This window comes from Camelus ferus, chromosome 24 (genome assembly GCF_009834535.1).
Source record: "Camelus ferus isolate YT-003-E chromosome 24, BCGSAC_Cfer_1.0, whole genome shotgun sequence".
NCBI classification, from domain to species: Eukaryota; Metazoa; Chordata; class Mammalia; order Artiodactyla; family Camelidae; genus Camelus; species Camelus ferus.
In genome coordinates, this window is record NC_045719.1 from 24480542 (window position 1) to 24499392 (window position 18851).

The 18851-nt window shown below is 51.6% G+C and overlaps 1 protein-coding gene and 1 long non-coding RNA gene across 9 annotated transcripts; one reads left to right on the forward strand and one right to left on the reverse strand.

Moving 5' to 3' along the window:
• Positions 1-223: 223 nt before the first annotated feature.
• On the reverse strand, positions 224-8196 carry LOC116659627. Of its 7 annotated transcripts, none has more exons than XM_032467418.1 (3): positions 7903-8196; positions 5761-7219; positions 224-5451 (listed from the first exon to the last, which is right to left on the reverse strand). In XM_032467418.1, exon 3 carries the CDS (start codon positions 1468-1470, stop codon positions 562-564), a length of 909 nt encoding a protein of 302 aa, XP_032323309.1. In that variant the 5' UTR covers positions 1471-5451; positions 5761-7219; positions 7903-8196; the 3' UTR covers positions 224-561. The 7 variants fall into 7 exon arrangements, with proteins under 7 accessions (XP_032323309.1, XP_032323311.1, XP_032323308.1 ...); XM_032467420.1 differs by having other exon boundaries at positions 224-4806; positions 5292-5451; positions 5761-8196; XM_032467417.1 differs by having other exon boundaries at positions 224-4875; positions 5292-5451; positions 5761-8196.
• Positions 8197-10422: 2226 nt separating this feature from the next.
• Positions 10423-13336, forward strand: LOC116659633. Of its 2 annotated transcripts, none has more exons than XR_004315017.1 (2): positions 10423-10820; positions 13060-13336. It is a non-coding gene; the product is annotated as an uncharacterized LOC116659633 (long non-coding RNA). The 2 variants fall into 2 exon arrangements; XR_004315018.1 differs by lacking the exon at positions 10423-10820 and adding an exon at positions 10835-11899.
• The last annotated feature ends 5515 nt before the right edge of the window (positions 13337-18851 follow it).

Genomic DNA, 18851 nt, shown 5'->3' on the forward strand with positions numbered 1-18851 from the left:
CCGCCCCCCTTCCGCGACCCCGCCCATTGGCCATACTGCGCCGGCATCCCGGGAGCCAGCCAACACGAGGAAGTTCACCCAGTGAATCTGTGGTAGCAGAGGTCACCACTAGAGCAGGTTGAGGGAGACACGGAAGAAATCCGAATCTTACCTGCGCTGACCCCGCCCCTCGCTGCCGCACTCTCTGCAGCCACCCCTCCCCCGCCCCATAGACGGACACCTGAGTGCACCGCACCTTCCTCCAGGGAGCCAGCGAATAAGGATATGTGCAGAGAACCTCAGGCAGCAGAGGGCGCCCTCAGAGCAGGCTGAAGGGGACACGGGAGGAAACCCAAAGACTTTCCTGGGCAGCCTTCGCCCCCAGCTGGCGCCCTCTCAGTAACAGCCCTGTCCAAAGCATTTCACCGCCCCCTGAGCGCAGCCGACCCTCCTGCCGGGAGCCAGCCAACAAGGAAATGTTCACAAAACGAACCTGTGGTAGCACTGGGCGCCCTAGAGCAGGCTGAGTAGGACAAGTGAAGAAACCATCAGGGTTGCCTGGGAAGCCCCTATCCTTCTGTGCTACCCTGTCTGCATCCGCCCTGCCCCCTCCCAAGAACCCGCCCCCTGGGCAAACCGTGCCAGCATGCTGGTAGCCAGCCAATACCGGGAAGTGTACACAGTGAACCTGGGGTAGCAGTGGGAGCCCCTACAGTATGCTGAGGGGGACAGTGGAAGAAATATACAGGCTTCCGTTGGCATCCCCCATCCTTCGCTGATGCCATGTCTGCAAGCGCCACGCCCCCTCACCGGACCCCGCCCCCTGGCAATACCGCGCCGGAATCCTGGGAGCCAGATACACGGGGAAGTGTAGCACGTGAACCTGCGGTAGCATGGGGCACCCGTATAGCAGGCTGAGGGGGACACGTTTGGAAATACCCGGGTTTCCGTGGGCAGCCCCCATCCATCCCTGCTGCCATGTCTACTGCTGCCTTGCCCTCTTCCCCGACCCCGCCCATTGGCCATACTGCGCCAGCATCCCAGGAGCCAGCCAACACGGGGAACTTCACCCAGTGAATCTGGGGTAGCAGAGCGCGCCTCCAGAGCAGGCTGAGGGAGACACGGCAGGAATCCGAATCTCACCTGCGCTGACCCCGCCCCTCGCTGCCGCACTCTCTGCAGCCGCCCCTCCCCAGCCCCATAGAGGGACACCTGAGTGCACCGCGCCTGCCTCCAGGGAGCCAGCTCACAAGGAGTTGTGCACCCAGTGAAGCTCAGGCAGCCGAGGGCGCCCTCAGAGCAGGCTGAAGGGGACACGGGAGAAAACCCAAAGGCTTTCCTGGGCAGCCTTCGCCCCCAGCTGTCGCCCTCTCTGTAACAGCCCCGTCCAAAGAATTTCACCGCCCCCTCAGCGCAGCCGACCCTCCTGCCGGAATCCAGCCAACAAGAGATATTCACAAACTGAAGTTGGGATAGCACTGGGTGCCCCATTGCAGACTGAGTTGCACAAGGGAAGAAACCATCAGGGTTGCCTGGGAAGCCCCCATCCTTCGGAGCTGCCCTGTCTGCTTCCGCCCTGCCCCATCCCGCGAACCCGTCCCCTTGGGCGAACCGCGCTTGTATCCTGGAAGCCAGCCAATACGGGGAATTGTACCCAGTGTACCTGGGGTAGCACTGGGCACCCCCACAGCAGGCTTAGGAGGATAGTGAAAGAAATATACAGGCTTCAGTATGCATCCCCCATCCTTCGCTAATGCCCTGTCTGCAACTTCCACGCCCTCTCCCCGGACCCCGCCCCCTGGCAATACCGCGCCGGAATCCCGGGTTCCGGCTACACGGGGAAGTGTACCACGTGAATCTGCGGTAGCAGAGGGCACCCGCAGAGCAGGCTGAGGGGGACAAGTTTGGAAATACGCAGGCTTCCGTGGGCAGCCCCCATTCATCCCTGCTGCCCTGTCTTCTGCCGCCCCGCCCCCTTCCCCGACCCGGCCCATTGGCCATACTGCTCCAGCATCCCGGGATCCAGCCAACACGGGGAAGTTCACCCAGTGAATCTGGCGTAGCAGAGGGCGCCTCCAGAGCAGGCTGACGGAGACACAGGGGGAATCCGAATCTTACTTGCGCTGAACCTGCCCATCGCTGCCGCCCTCTCTGCAGCCGCCCCTCCCCCACCCCATAGACGGACACAAGAGCGCACCCCGCCTGCCTCCAGGGAGCCAGCCAAATAGGAGATGTGCACCCAGTGAACCTTAGGTAGCAGAGAGTGCCCTCAGAGCAGGCTGAAGGGGACACGGGAGGAAACCCAAAGGCTTTCCTGGTTAGTCTTCGCCCCCAGCTGGGGCCGTCTCTGTAACAGCCCCGTCCAAAGCATGTCACCGCCCTCTGAGCGCAGCCGACCCTCCTGCCCGGAGCCAGCTAACAAGGAGATATTCACCAAATGAACCTGGGGTAGCACTGGACGTCCCAGAGCAGGCTGAGTTGGTCAAGGGAAGAAACCATCAGGGTTGCCTAGGAAGCCCCCATCCTTCGGTGCTGCCCTGTCTGCATCCGCCCTGCCCCCTCCCGCGTACCCGCCCCCTGGGCGAATCACGCTAGCATCCTGGTTACAGGTCATTATGGGGAATTGTACCCAGTGAATCGGGGGTAGCAGAGGGCGCCCGCAAAGCAGGCTGAGGGGGACAGTGGAAGAAATATACAGGCTTCCGATTGCATCCCCCATCCTTCGCTGATGCCCTGTCTGCAACCGCCCCGCGCCCTCCCCGGACCCCGCCCCCTGGCAATAAGGCGCCGTAATCCCAGGAGCCGGCTACACGGGGAAGTGTAGCACGTGAACCTGCGGTAGCAGAGGGCACCCGGAGAGCAGGCTGAGGGGGACAAATTTGTAAATACGCAGGATTCCGTGGGCAGCCCCCATCCATCCCTGCTGCCATGTCTACTGCCGCCTTGCCCCCTTCCCCGACCCCGCCCATTGGCCATACTGCACCAGCATCCCGGGAGCCAGCCAACACGGGGAACTTCACCCAGTGAATCTGGTGTAGCAGAGGGCGCCTCCAGAGCAGGCTGAGGGAGACACGGCAGGAATCCGAATCTTACCTGCGCTGACCCCGCCCCTCGCTGCCGCACTCTCTGCAGCCTCCCCGCCCTCGCTAGCGCCACCGCCCTTCAGGGCACAGCGCCCGCCTAGAGGGAGCCAGCCAGCACTTGGATGTGCAGCCAGTGAACCTGGGGTATCAGACGCAGACCCCAGGTCAGGCCAAGGGTGACATGGGAGCAAAGATTCAGGTTTAGTGGTTAGCCCCGCCTTTCCACTGCAGCCCCTGATGGAACCTCGGCAGCCTCCCATGACTTGGCTGACAAGGAGACTTCAATCCCGCAAACCCGGGGTTGCAGAGGCCGTCCCAAGGGCAGGAGAGGGGGAGATCGGAGGAAAATTGCCAACTCGCCAGTGCAGCCCCCTTAGCTGCAGTGCCTCCGCACCCTCCACCGCTATCCTCTTTGACTGAGAGCACCACGCCCGCTCCCAAGAGCAGGCTGATTAAAGGGTTTGAGTCTGGCGAACGTGGGTGAGCGGAGGTCGCCCCCAGGCCAGTCCGTTGAGGACATGGGAGAAAAACCTCTGGCTCTCAAGGGGCACCCCAGTCCCCTCACGCTGTCCCTGACACCGTCCCCTGGCGGCACTCCGCCTCTATTGTGTCTGTCTGTCTGTCTGCCTGCTTGCCTGACAGTCTATCTATCTATTATAGGAGGGGAGAGGATAGTCTTTGTCTGCGTGTTTCTGTGTGTCTATCTAATGGACGAGGAGGAGGCTAGAATGTCGGTCTATCTCTCTGCCTACCTATATCTCTGTCAATCTATCTATGCAAAGAAGGAGGCAGAGGAGGCAAGTGTGTTTCTCTATCTGCATAATTGAGGAGGAGAAGGAGGGTAGTGTGTGTGTGTGTGTATGTATGTGTGTGTGTGTGTGTGTGTGTCTGTCCATGACTATACTTTCTATCTAATGGAGGAGGAGGTGGAGGAAGCTAGCGTGACTTTCTGTCTGTCTGTCTGCAGATGCATCTAATGAAGTAGGAGGACGCTAGTGAGTTCGTCTGTCTGTCTATTGGAGGAGTTGAGTGTGTCTGTCTCTCAGTCTGTCTAATTGTTTCTTTATCTACTAGAGGAGGAGGCTAGTGTGCCTATCTATTTAAGCTATTGTAGTAGGAGGTGGAGGGTAGTCTGTCTGTCGCTATTATCTATCTACCTATCTACCTACCTATCAAGTGGAGGCATACGAGCAGGGTAGTGTGTCTTTTCATCTATCTGTGTGTTGGAGGAGGAAGTTAGCGTGTCTATCTACTTACCTACCTTATTGAGGAGGAACAGGAGGCTGGTGTGTGTGTGTATCTGTCTGACAATCTATCTAATGGAGGAGGAGATCAGTGTGTCGATCTACCTACCTAATTGAGGAGTAGAAAGAGGCTTCTCTGTGTGAGTGTGTGTGTGTGTGTTTGTGTGTGTGAGTCTGTCTTTCTATCTATGTATGGGTGTACCTACATAATATAGGAGGGCGAGGAGTTTAGTATAACTATTTGTTAATAAACGAATGAAGAGACTAGTGTGTCTGCCTCTCTATTTATATGTGTGTCTCTCTGTGTATTGGAGGAAGCCTCCCAGGACTCGACTGACCTGAAGGGATGTCAAATGCCACCCTGAAGCAGTAGAAGGACCCCAGAGAGCAGGCTGAGGGGGACTCGGGAGGAAATCCTCAGGTTTTCCTGGGAGGCCCAGTCCTTCGCTGCTGCCCGGTCTGCAGCTGTCCTGCCCCCTGGGCATAGCACGCCATCATCCCTGGAGCAGGCAACCACAGGGAAGGGCACCCAGTGAACCTGGGGTAGCAGATGGCGCCCGCAGAGAAGGCTGAGGGGAACAGGGGAAGAAATTCAAAGTCTTTCCTGGGCAGCCACCGCACCCCGCTGCCACCCTCCGTGTAGCCGTCCAGCCCCTGCCCCTTCCACTGCCTCGAGGGCGCACCGAGCCCACCTCTAGGGAGGAAGACAACAAGGAGATGTGCACCCAGTGAATCTGGTGTAGCAGAGGGCGTCCCCAGAGAAGGCTGAGGGGGACATGGGAGGAAATCCACAGGCTTGCCTGCGCAGACCTCCCCCCCACCGCCCTCTCTGCAACCGCCCCACCCACTCCCCCGCTCCCTGGGCATAACTCGCTAGCATCCTGGGAGACTGCCAACATCGGGAAGTGCACCCAGTGAACCTGGGGTAGCAGAGGGCGCCGCCAGACCAGGCTGAGGGTGACAGTGGAGGAAATCCAAAGCTTACCTGTGCAGCCTCCGTCCCCCGCTGCCGCACTCTCTATAGCCGCCCCGCCCCCGCGCCATAGAAGGACCCTGAGCGCACCGCGCCTTCCTCTGGGGAGCCAGCCATCAAGGAGATGTGCACCCACTGAACCTCAGGCTGCATATGGCGCCCACAGAGCAGGCTGAAGGGGAAACGGGAGGAAACCCACAGGCTTTCCTGGGCAGCCTTGGCCCCCAGCTGGCGCCCTCTCTCTAACAGCCCCGTCCCAAGCATTTCACCGCCCACTGAGCGCAACCGCACCCGCTTACAGGGAGCCAGCCAACAAGGAGATGTTCACCAAGTGAACCTGGGGTAGCAGTGGGCGCCCCAGAGCAGGCTGACGTGCACAAGGCTAGAAACCCACAGGCATGCCTGGGCTGCCCCTATCCATCGCTGCTGCCCTGTCTGCAGACGCCCCGCCCCCTCCCCCGACCCCGCCCCCTGGCCTTACCGCGCCAGTATCCTAGGAGCCAGCCAACACGGGGAATTGCACCCAGTGAAGCTGGGGTAGCAGAGGGCGCCCCCGGAACAGGCTGAGGGGGACAGTGGAAGAAATGCACAGGCTTCCGTGGGCAGCCCCCATCCTTTGCTGCTGCCCTGTCTGCAGACGCCCCGCCCCCTCCCCGACCCCGCCCCCTGTGAATACCACGCCGGCATCTCAGGAGCCGGCCAACACGGTGAAGGGCACCCCGTGAACCTGGGGTAGAAGAGGGCGCCCATGGAGCAGACTGAGGGGAACACAGGAGGAATCCAAAGCTTACCTGCGCAGCCCCCCCCTCGCTGCCTCATTCTCTGCAGACACCCCGCCTCCGCCCCACAGAAGGACCCCTGAGCGCACCGTGCCCGCCTCCAGGGAGCCAGAAAATAAGGTGATGTGCACCCACTGAACTTCAGGCAGCAGAGGGCGCTCTCAGTGCAGGTTGAAGGGGACACGGGAGGAAACCCACAGGATTCCCTGGGCAGTCCCGCCCCCCGATGCCGCACTCTCTGCAGCCTCCCCGCCTTCGCTAACGCCACCACCCTTGAGGGCACAGCGCCCGCCTAGAGGGAGCCAGCCAGCACTTGGATGTGCAGAAGGTGAACCTGGGGTATCAAACGCAGAACCCAGGTCAGGCCAAGGGGGACATGGGAGCAAAGATTCAGGTTTAGTGGGGAGCCCCGCCTTTCCACTGCAGCCCCTGACAGAAACTCTGAACCACGAAACCATCACGACACTCTTACTCTCTATGCTTATTCCTGAAAAAGTGAGCTCTCTACTGGAGTAAAGATGGTTCCCGTCAGAGATGTATGGCTCCCTGTCCCAAGGTCCAGAAGAAGAGAAAAGGAAAGATTCCTGGTTCCGACGGTTCCATTTTGTCACCTTAGAGATCTAGTTCTCCGTGTGGCTGTGGTGGAATCTGCAATATCTTGCCTCAGAGTTCCCTTTTTTTGGCTTACTAGGGGAGCCGCATTAGCTGAGGTCGCCGCGCTCTGGCTCTTGTCAGGATCCCGGTGCTGAGGCAGCCCCTTCCCCCCACCCCCACTCCTTGTTATTTTGATCGTGCAAACTGGGTGCCAGCTGCGTGAACCGTGCACCTGGCGGCCAGGATTGCCCCGCCCCCACGCGATGTGTCCCCAGTCCCTCGGCGTCCCTCACTGCTACCAGCTAGCTCCAGGAAGGGTGCGAGCTGGCTTCCACTGCCGTCCTTCCTCCTTCCTGTCCAGGCGGGCCCTCCTTTGACGCTAGTGGGCCCGAAACCTTCTCTCCTGCGCTGCATACAATGAAGAAATTCCTCAGCGTTTCCAGCCGCTAGAGGGCGCTCTTCTCCTCTCTTTGGTCCCCTTCAGCGCTTACAGTGGAAATGTAGGAGGTGGGAAGGGCTTGGGGGTTCTCCGTATCTAGGGGCTCCGGATCCAGCAGATTCAACTAACTGTGGGTTGAAAATAATCGGGAAAAAAACAAAAAGTTTCAGAAAGCGACACTTGAATTTGCCACACACCGGCAACTGCTTACATAGCATTCACGTTGCCTTCCATACCACGCGTCATCTAGAGATGACTTAAAATACACAGGAGGACACAGCGAAAGAGAATGTGACAATCAACGTATGCGTATGTTCATTTAGAACTGAAAAATTGTGCCCTACATTGGAATTCGACACAACATTGTGAAATGACTATCACTTGGAGAAAAAAAAAATGTTTGTATGTAAAAAGTAAAGTACACGGGAGGATGCTTGTAATTCCACATAAGTCCTATGTCATTGTATACAAGAGGCGTCAGCATCATGGATGTTGGAATCCGTGGGGAGTCCTGGAACCAGTGCCCCATGGTTACCAAGGGATGGCTGGAAGCCCAGGCTCCTTATCCTAGCCTGTCATGTCCCCACGTGGTCTGAATCCTGCCTGTACCACACTCCCCTGGTCACTCTCCTCCAGCCCTGCCTCCAGACTGCCCTCTTCGTCTGGAACAGCCCAAGCTCACTGCACTTCATGTCTGAACTCTAGAAATACCAGTTACTTTCTGAGCACGGCTCTGTTTCAAAAACACGGGCTGCATTGCCACTAGAGAAGGCAGGATGGAGGTTCCTTAAAAAACTAAAAATAGACTTACCTTATGATCCAGCCTTCCCATGCCTGGGGATACGTCAGGAGAAAACTCTAATTCAAAAATTCACATGCACCTCAATGCTCACAGCAGCCCTATTTGTAATAGCCAGGACATGGAACCAACACAAACGTCCATCGCCTGGTGACTTGAGAAAGAAGCAGTGGTTATTTATAAAGCGGAATACTATACAGCCATGAAATCGATAAAACGATGCCATTTGCAGCAACACGGATGGACACAGAGCTAGTCATTCTGAGTGAAGTAAGCCAGAAGAGAGAAAAATGCTATATGATACCACTTCCATGCAGAATCTAAAAAAAAAAAAAAGGCACAAATGAACTTAACGACAAAAGAGGAAGAGACCCACAGACATAGAGAAAAAAACTTATGGTTACCCGGGAGGGAAGGGGGTGGGAAGGGGTAAATCTGGGAATTGGAAAAATACCCCTCTTGGGGAGGGATGGAAATGGTAGCTATCATGAGTGTGGTGATGGTTTTCTGGGTGTAGACATCTATGGAAATTCACCAAATACTACATGAGAGAAGTGTCTAATTTACGGAACAGAAATCGTACCACAATAAAAGTGTTTAAAAAAAAAAAAAGAGATGGGCTGCGTTGTGTCCTCTGTTTGCATGTGTCTTCAGGGAGGCCTCAAGGGGGCGGTGCTGGCCTTCCTGCCAACAGGATGACATGAAGCCCGAACAACCCATCGATGGGAAGAAGAAAAGAGCCACGGTCACATGTGGACCCCAAACTTAGACAGGGTGCACGGGTGATATTTGTCGACAATCCAGCGAGGTTCCGGAAAGAGCTAGAGGCCGGGGCAGCAAACCGGGAGTGGCACTAAGGAGCATCGTGGCGCAGAGGCTGGACTGGGGGCCCGCAGGCTCCTCCCAGGAGGAGCTTCAGGGTTTGGGAGGTGGCTAACGTGCCTGCTTCGTGTCACCAGCAAGTGAAGCCACCTGTGGAAAATCAGCTGGAATCCTGAGCCAGGTCAGTCCTGGGTGATGCGGTAAAGGCTCCTAGCAGAGGGAGCGCCAGACGGTCAGTGAACCAAGCAACAGGCTGCTGAGATTCCGGCCTGTGTTTATCGTGCTTTCCGTGTCTCACTGCATTTCAGTGTCACCCGGAGGAATTGGGGCGGTGTTTGGAGGCTGATGGCCTCTCGGTTCCTCATCAGCCTCCAAGCCCCCAAGCCCTCTCTGGGCAGATCTCGGGCGAGCGCCTTCCCTTGTTCAAACAAAAGCCTTCCCACCCTCGCCTGTGGTGAGCTTTTGTTTGTTTAATTGATGGGAATGAGGATACCTTACAGCCCCCTCAGGCCCTTCCTTAGGGCTTCTGCCCTTACACCCCGGCAAGGGCCCCCCACCCCCACCCCACAGCTGCCCTGGGTCCTGCACTACACAGGGTCCCTCTGGCCCTGACGCTCCCTCTGGACAAGCCCTACACGGGGTGGAGTCCGCCAGGCCAAGGGGACACGCCAATTGGCTCACTCCGGGCTCTGGAATCCCAGGACCCCGAATGCCCAGCCCCAGCAGCCCCTGACCCACTTCTGGTGTCCGCACCGGCTCTCCCCGGAGTTGAGCTTCCCAGGACTCACAGAGAGGCCAACGGGCAGCTGTAGGCATGGAGGGTATGGACAGAGCCTGGATGTGAGGTCCGAGTGTCCCCCTGTGCACATCCAAGGCCCCTTGGGGCAAGGGATGGACCCAGCATTGGGAAGAAAAGGGTCAGGCTAGTGGTCCGAGACTGGGAATCGGCTCTCCCCACACTGTCACTTTCTTGGCGGGACTCCCCTGAGTCTGGGAATTGTAAAGTTGAGCCTGGCCTTCCCCCTTCTAATAAATGTGTATTTGTAAAGGCAGGAGTTTAGAACCTACTGCACTTAAAATGTTTACATATATTAAGGATGGGAACTCCCAGGGATGCTCTGGCCCTGCACTTCCAAAGGTCCAGAGCAGTTATGTTTGCTCTGTTGAGACTGCAAGAGGAAAAGACCACCTCCAGAGAGGAGGGGCTCCTGATTCACGCCCCGAAGGGAGGAGCTTCTGAGCGGATGAAACAATGGACACTGAGACCCTCGAGTGCATGTTGGTTTCGAATGACGTCAAAGGTGTGTGTGACGTGTGTGTGTGTGTGTGTGCGCACACGCGTGCACCTGGGGACGTGTGTGGTACGTGAGAGTGACTTCACGTGTGTGTGCGCGCCTGAGGACGTGTGTGGTTGTGTGTATGTTGTGGGTGTGTGTGGGGTGCATGAGTCCAAGTGTGTGTGAGCGTGGGGATGTATGTGGAGCAGAGTCAGTGTGTCCGCACGTGCGTTTGTGTGTACGTGCATGCGTTCGTTTTAAGAATAGTAGAAGTTGTCCTTTAGAAGGCTAAAGTAGTAAAAGTTGTATTGTGTCCCTCACTGTACAATTCAAAATGAAAATAATCTTCAACCACCAAGAGGTACCCGGCGCTCGCGATTGGCTGAGCCGGACCAGCGCCCCTGGGCGAGGCCAGCCCACACGCAGCGGACGCGGGTCCCGCCCACACGCAGCGGCCGCGGGTCCCGCCCCGCTGGTGCGCATGCGCGCAGTCCCAAGAGGACAGAGTCTGCGCACACCCCCACCCGGCCTCCGACTCACGCCGCGGCTCCCTCCCGTGTCCGCGGAGGCTTGTCGGCTCGGCGAGACAGCAAGAGCTGCGGCCGGCAGGGGGCTGTGCGGACCCCAGGCGGCTGCGGTGGCGCCGGCCTGTGGAAAATGCCACCAGGCGGCGCTTCGGTTCGTTGCTCAAGTGACGGCCGTTCCCCACCCCCCCCACCCCTGAACCCCCTGCGACCGCCGGGGAAGAACCGGCCCGCGCAGTGAGTACCGCACCGAGACGCTTCGGCGGGAACGAGGCCGACGGCCGGCTGTGCCGGTTGCGCCCCTGAGGTGAGTGCGGGCGGCGGCGGGGCGCGGGAAGGACGGGGGTTGCGGCGGCTGCCACCCCGGGTCCCCGCGGCGGAGGGAGGCCGCGCGGGCCTCTGCGGGGCGGGGAGGGCCGGCGCCGTCAGTGTTTAGTCTCAGCTATTCTGATGTCTAGTTTTGTGCCCTTTGCTATGTCCAATCCTATATGAATTTCTGTTTTTATCTGATCGCATGGGACTAGCCCAGTGGTTCTCCAATTGGCTGGACATTCAAATTGCTTGGAAAACTTTTTAAAAACATAGGGGCCTGCAGCCTTCCCCAGACAAGTTAATTCAGAATTTCTGAAGGTGGGGCTGAGGCATTAGTATTTTCTTAAGCTCCCTGTGTGATTATAATGAGTCCAACAATCACTCCCAACTCTAATAAAACGTTCTGACATTTTATAAAACTTGCCGATTGAGAACCTCAGCATGTGTTTCAAATGAGTTCAGAGGAGAGAGTTTCCAGTGTTAGGTGTTGGTGTTTGTTCTATCAGTTGCATTCACAATGTAGGCTGACAAGGGGAAAAAAAAAAAACAACAACAACAAGAAAAAAAAATTAACAGGGAAGGTAGACAGGCCGTGCAAAGGAGAGCTCAATCACAGAAGAGCTGTCTCCAGGAGACCAAAGTCATGCTCTTTAACATTCTAAGTGATTGGTTTGTGCAGTGAACCAAATCTGAGCAGTTCCAATGTTTGAAAATGTAATGACTTGAATAGAAATACTAATATACCCTTCAAGGTCATGAAACAGTTCCTTGGCCTTAGGAAACGTGTAACTTCTGTGAGCTCATGTAGGTCAATTTGATGGGCCTCTTATAACCTTAAGATTCATCTTGCTCCTTATCTTTCCTCTGCATTAAAATATGTTAATACCAGCTTTGGAATCAAATCAATTCTTTTCTTTTTAAATCTGCCTTTTTAAAAGTTCCTTTGTATTTGCAGAATTACCAAGGAGTTGTTAAAAATTACCGTATTTTCTACCTCTGAATGAAATTAAGCAAAGACCGAAGTACGAAAAGGTCATCGAAACAAGAGACTATAAAAGAAACCTGAGAATAGCGGTACCTTGCTAATGATAGCCTAAAATTTAATTTAAAGTCAGTCCTGAAACTGTGTAATGGTTAAGGATTGAGTTTCTATCCTCATCCACATGTTTAAAGAATCTTCTGTATTGGCTATCTCTAACCAAATTAGTGGGAATGGGAGAGGGCGGGGAACAGCTCACTAAGAATCTACTCATCTATAGTCCTTTTATCTTTTCATTTAGAAGGGTAAGCTACTGAATGTCATATATATAATGCGGTACATAAAATGTGATAAATGCTGCACCTAACACACAAAGTCTACAATAGACCATAGATCTACAAAGGACTATGATCTATGGATCAGAACTAGCAGAGTTAACATCAACCCAGTTCCTAGCAAACGTTGCTAACTTATGGCCATAGCTATCATTTCAGGACCCAATACCCCCGTTATAAAAGCAAATATTCTGTAGACCCCCTTCCCTTCCAAATGAGGCACTCTATCTTCAACTATAATTTTTAAGTAAATTTAAATCAATTTAGAATAATGGAATATATGTTATTGTACATTCATAACTATACTATATTCCTATTCCTACACCCCGCTTAATTATAATAAGTAAGTTAGGATCAGGGAAAGCAATATGAGAAATTATCCCACACGGGAAGTTCAGGAAAAATGAAAGAGCAAAGGCAGAGATGGACTCTCAGCTACTAGCAGGCCAGTTTTCTCTGTAGACGATCACAGACAAAGGGGGAAAAATACTTAACTGGAGTATGTATAACATGCTAAGATAAATGACAATCTGTCAATGTTGACCAAGAGTGAGGAAGTTTGATATTCTTGTGAATGAGCTATTTCTAAACGTACTTATAAACCAATTCAGTGTGTTATGACACGAGTTAAGAGTGCCAATGAAGTGCCCTGGAAACATTTCATCCCAGAGCCAGCCACATGTCCAAAGATGCATTCAGTCTGTGGTGGGAAAGCAAAGTGGGCCGGGGGCTCCAGATGAGGGGAGCCGTGTAGCAACTTGGGGCAAGGACGCAGATGCCAAAGCTGGGCCTGTCCGACAGGGAGCTCAGGAGGGACTCAGCTGCTGCTTTGGGAGGTGGCAGGAGGTGGGGGGAGGGGATAGCCCGACCCTGGCTCCTGAAGCACCCCTCCCCTCCCTTCCTACTTGGGTCCCACACAGCGCCCCTCACTGCATCCTGCCTTGGCCTACCTGTGCCCCACATACACCCCGATGCTTCCCTCCCCGTTGCCTGACCCCGAGCCTCCCTGCCTGCCTTCGACCATCCCCAGTACCCCCATCGTGCCGTGACCTACCTGCACCTGGGGCTCCATCCTGCTTCCCTGCTGGGGACTGGCCTTCTTGGACATGTGCGTCTCCTGGCAAGCTCTGGAGCCCTGAAGTACCTGAAATAACCGTAAGTTCAGGAAAAGAATAAAGCTCAATGATAAAGAAAATCTCTATCATTTTATTCATTGAATCATGTTGTTTATGTTTACATATAAAATATGCATATCTGTGTGCATATGCATGGCTATATTTTGGGGTTTTATGTAATAAAATTACATATTAACATTTTATTTCTTTAAAACATTGACGCATTGTGGCAAAACGTTAGCATTTAAAAATCTTTCTTTTCAGAAATCAGATCGTATACAAATGCTTGAAGTTTCTTTTTCACCTTTCCTTTATCCCATTCCCTTCTTTGCATCCAAAGAGGTAACCGTTATCCTGAAGTCAGTGTTGTTTTACTTTCCCAGCTGTTTTTTTTTTTCGCCAGTCCCGCGGCCTGGGGAGGGTGGGGCTCCGGCGAAAGGACGAGGGGCGGGTTCCCCTCCCGATCTCAGAGAAGCTCCCAAAAGGGCAGCGGCGTGCCCACCTGCCGCCACCTCGGGCGGCCGCGAACCATTCAAATCGCCCGCGCCAAGAGGTACCCGGCGCTCGCGATTGGCTGAGCCGGACCAGCGCCCCTGGGCGGGGCCGGCCCCCTCGCAGCGGCCGCGGGTCCCGCCCCCACGCAGGGGCCGCGGGTCCCGCCCCGCTGGTGCGCATGCGCGCAGTCCCCAGAGGAAAGAGTCTGCGCACACCCCCGCCCGGCCTCCGACTCGCGCCGCGGCTCCCTCCCCTGTCCGCGGAGGCTTGTCGGCTGGGCGAGACAGCAAGAGCTGCGGCCGGCAGGGGGCTGTGCGGACCCAAGGCGGCTGCGGTGGCGCCGGCCTGTGGAAAATGCCACCAGGCAGCGCTTCGGTTCGTTGCTCGTGTGACGGCCGTTCCACGCCCCCCCATCCCTGAACCCCCTTCGACCGCCGGGGAAGAACCGGCCCGCGCAGTGAGTACCGCACCGAGACGCTTCGGCGGGAACGAGGCCGACGGCCGGCTGTGCCGGTTGCGCCCTGAGGTGAGTGCGGGCGGCGGGGCGGCGGCGGCGGCGGCAGGGCGCGGGGCGCGGGAAGGACGGGGGTTGCGGCGGCTGCCACCCCGGGTCCCCGCGGCGGAGGGAGGCCGCGCGGGCCTCTGCGGGGCGGGGAGGGCTAGCGCCGTCAGTGTTTAGTCTCAGCTATTCTGATGTCTAGTTTTGTGCCCTTTGCTATGTCCAATCCTATATGAATTTCTGTTTTTATCTGATCGAATGGGACTAGCCCAGTGGTTCTCCAATTGGCTGGACATTCAAATTGCTTGGAAAACTTTTTAAAAACATAGGGGCCTGCAGCCTTCCCCAGACAAGTTAATTCAGAATTTCTGAAGGTGGGGCTGAGGCATTAGTATTTTCTTAAGCTCCCTGTGTGATTATAATGAGTCCAACAATCACTCCCAACTCTAAAACGTTCTGACATTTTATAAAACTTGCCGATTGAGAACCTCAGCATGTGTTTCAAATGAGTCCAGAGGAGAGAATTTCCAGTGTTAGGTGTTGGTGTTTGTTCTATCAGTTGCATTCACAATGTAGGCTGACAAAGGGGAAAAAAAAAAAAAACAACAACAACAACAAAAAATTAACAGGGAAGTTAGACAGGCCGTGCAAACGAGAGCTCAATCACTGAAGAGCTGTCTCCAGGAGACCAAAGTCATGCTCTTTAACATTCTAAGTGATTGGTTTGTGCAGTGAACCAAATCTGAGCAGTTCCAATGTTTGAAAATGTAATGACTTAAGTAGAAATACTAATATACCCTTCAAGGTCATGAAACAGTTCCTTGGCCTTAGGAAACTTGTAACTTCTGTGAGCTCATGTAGGTCAATTTGATGGGCCTCTTATAACCTTAAGATTCATCTTGCTCCTTATCTTTCCTCTGCATTAAAATATGTTAATACCAGCTTTGGAATCAAATGAATTGTTTTGTTTTTAAATCTGCCTTTTTAAAACTTCCTTTGTATTTGCAGAATTACCAAGGAGTTGTTAAAAATTACCATATTTTCTACCTCTGAAAGAAATTAAGCAAAGACCGAAGTACGAAAAGGTCATCGAAACAAGAGAGTATAAAAGAAACCTGAGAATAGCGGTATATTGCTAATGATAGCCTAAAATTTAAAGTCAGTCCTGAAAATGTGTAATGGTTAAGGATTGAGATTCTATCCTCATCCACAGGTTTAAAGAATCGTCTGTATTTGCTATCTCTAACCAACTTAGTGGGAATGGGAGAGGGCGGGGAACAGCTCACTAAGAATCTACTCATCTATAGTCCTTTTATCTTTTCATTTAGAAGGGTAAGCTACTGAATGTCATATATATAATGCGGTACATAAAATGTGATAAATGCTGCACCTAACACACAAAGTCTATAATAGACCATAGATCTACAAAGGACTATGATCTATGGATCAGAACTAGCAGAGTTAACATCAACCCAGTTCCTAGCAAACGTTGCTAACTTATGGCCATAGCTGTCATTTCAGACCCAATAGCTCTCCATTCCCTTGCTTAGCCCTGGAAACTACCATTCTACTTTCTGTCTGTATGATTTGACTGTTTTAGGCACCTCATATACATGGAATCATACAATATTTGTCCTTCTGCTTTATTTCACTTAGCACAGTTCCTTTAACACCTGTCCATGTTGTAGCATGTGTCATAATTTCATTCCTTTCTCAGACTGTATAATAACACTCTACTATATATAATACCACATTTTGCTTATCCAGTCATGTATAGATGGACATTATTTTCATCTTTTGTTTATTATGAAATAATGCTGCCATGAAGGTTGGTGTACAGATACCTGTTCAAGTCTCTATTTCCATTGCTTTTGTTTACATATGAGAGGTGGAATTACTGAATCATATGGTAATCCTGTGTTTAATTTTTTGAGGATATAAATATTATAAAATTTTATATTTCAAGTGTTTGTTAGTCTTTAAAAGTAAAATGAATTTTGGGGTGTTGACTTTATACCCTGTGATACTGTTAAATTCACTCACTAGTCCTAACATTTTATAGATTCCTTTGGATTTTCTACACAGAGAGTCATCATCTTTGAATAAAACAGTTTAACTTCATCTTTCATAATATTAATGCCTTTTTTTCTTTTTGCCTTATTTCATTAGCTCAGACCTCCAGTGCCATATTGAATAGAAATGGTGAGAGTGGATATCCTTGTTAAATTCTTAGCCTTGGGGGAAGGAATGTAATATTTCACTATTAAATGTTACCTTACCTGTAGAATTTTTTTAAAGCTACCTTTGTCTGATTGAGAGAATACTCTAATATTTCTAGTTTTCTAAGGAGTTTTAAAAATATCATGAATGGATATTAAATTCAGTAAATTCTTAGTGGTTTTTGATGATCTGAATATAATAATTGAATGTTATTTGTTCAACAAATATTTATTATCTACTAGCCAGTATACAGAAGTAAACAAAATGTACATAATCACTACCCTCTTGGAACTTATGTTAAAATATATAGGGATAAAGTATAAACAACAAAAAAATAGATATTATATATTATACTAGAAGGTGGTAGTTGCTGTAAGGAAAACAATTAAACAAGGAAAGGGGATGGGGTGTCATGGTTAGAGGAAGCAGTTGCAATTTTAAAGTAGAGTGGTCAGAGAAGGACGTACTGAGTGAGTAAGTATTTGAGCTGAAGGTGGTGAGTGAGGAAGTCCTGCAGATAGCCTGGAAAGGTCTGGATGATATCTGGGAAAAAGGGTGTTCTTGTCAAGGGGAACAGTAAGTGCAGAGTGTAAAGGCAGAACTCCACTTTGTGTGTTTGGGGGCAGCAAGAAAGGTGGTGTGGCTGGAGGGGAGCAAGTGGTGGGTGACAAAACAGTGCTGGGAGTAGCAGTAGCAGTAATGGAAATAATGCTAGTGATAACAGAGCCCGATACCCGTTGTCTAACAGCTGCCTTCTGCCAGACACTGTCCCAAGTTCATGAAACAGTAACAGCAAGAGATGAGGTCAGAGAAGTAAGTGAGATACATGGGACAAGTCACTCTTGTTGGCCAGAGTAAGAACTTGGGATTCTGAATGATGTGGAGCCACTTTTAGGTTTTGAGCAGATAAATGTTGATCTAACTTAAGCATTAGTAGAAGTGCTGAGGCTGCTGTGCTGACAGTAGATGAGGGTTGAACCAGCAAGGCCAGTGAGGAAGCTGTTGTGATAATCTGCACAGTCCCTGGTGGTTTGGAGGTGGTGAGCAGGTGTTGGGATCTGGATCCGGTTTAAGGAGAGAATGGGCAAGATTCTCTGTTGGATTGGAAGTGGGTGAAGGAGAAGGAACATACAAGAATGACTCTGAGGTTTTGGCTGAGGGGCTAAATGTGGAGTTTGAGGTGGAGTGGAGTAGGTTTATCTGAGTGGGGTGAGAACTAGATTTTGACATGGTAAATCTATTCTTTTGCTAAATTTTCAACTATGCTATGAGAAGGAACCATGGAAAGTTAGAAAAATAGGTTAAAAGTAATGGTGTTTAAATTCAGCACTTTTGAAAAAAAAAGTCTTTAGATGGATCGTTTCTTTAGGAATCCAGGTTTGACCTTAGGATATTGGCTGCAACTTTTCCCCCCTCTGTTTCCTATGGCAGCTGCTTACTATTCTAATATTAAGTTTATAACTTGCAGATTCAGAGATCTGAATTTCACAAACAAGTATCCTTTAAAAGGGTTTGGAGATTGATACAAGACTGCCAATGTTTTATTTTTCCAACTCCATTTTAATAAAAGTTTTATTTGATCTCAACCTCATGTCATTAAAGGAAGGTTTTTTTGTTTGTTTGTTTGTTTGTTTTTTCCCCCCCACCATAAACTAAAAGACAACAATGGAAGGACAAAGTGTCATACAGCCATTTAACTTTTGTGACTTCTCTTCAACCATATACGTTCAAAAGTACACGCCTTAAAGAGTGTGGGACAGTCTGTCAGCTGTTTTGGTTCCACTTACTGAGCATGTACTCTGGACTGATGAAGGCATGGAAGGTGTGGATCTTCCCTTCTCCTAGCAGGTCTGGGTGTGCAGTGAATCTTCTGTTCCCCTGAGTCTACAGTCCCATGTCCCTCAGCTATGTGCCATTCAGGTCTTTAAGAGGTTTGTTTTTAAAAACATCATGACACTTAAAGGGAGCCCAATTATTTCATCAGATACACTCAACCATAGGATTAGCAATCTATTCCATGCTGTAGGAAAATTAGGCTGTGATTGGCTTGGACTTCATTTGTGTACCTTCATAAGAAATTTTGAAGGATAATTTTGGCTGTATGCAACTTTTCCAATAAGGAATCACTTTACTCCATCTTAACATATTGTTGCACTGTGGTCTCAGAACAAAGGATAACCCTTTACATAGACTATTTTAGCCTATGGATAAATGCATTTTGTTGCCCTTATTTTTCTTATTTTGTTGTAGATGGGTTAAATTTTCATTACAGATATTCATCAATTCTCAGACCTGCAACTGAAAATCAGTAATTCAAGGAAGTGGATTAGTTTTCATGAATGAAAACACTTGGGATCTGGATGGAGAGAGTTATTTCCTAACC

Bases quoted from the DNA above. Each gene is read 5' to 3' on its own strand.
- LOC116659627 (XM_032467418.1), bottom strand. From the start codon at position 1,470: ATGGGGCACCCAGTGCTATCCCAACTTCAGTTTGTGAATATCTCTTGT.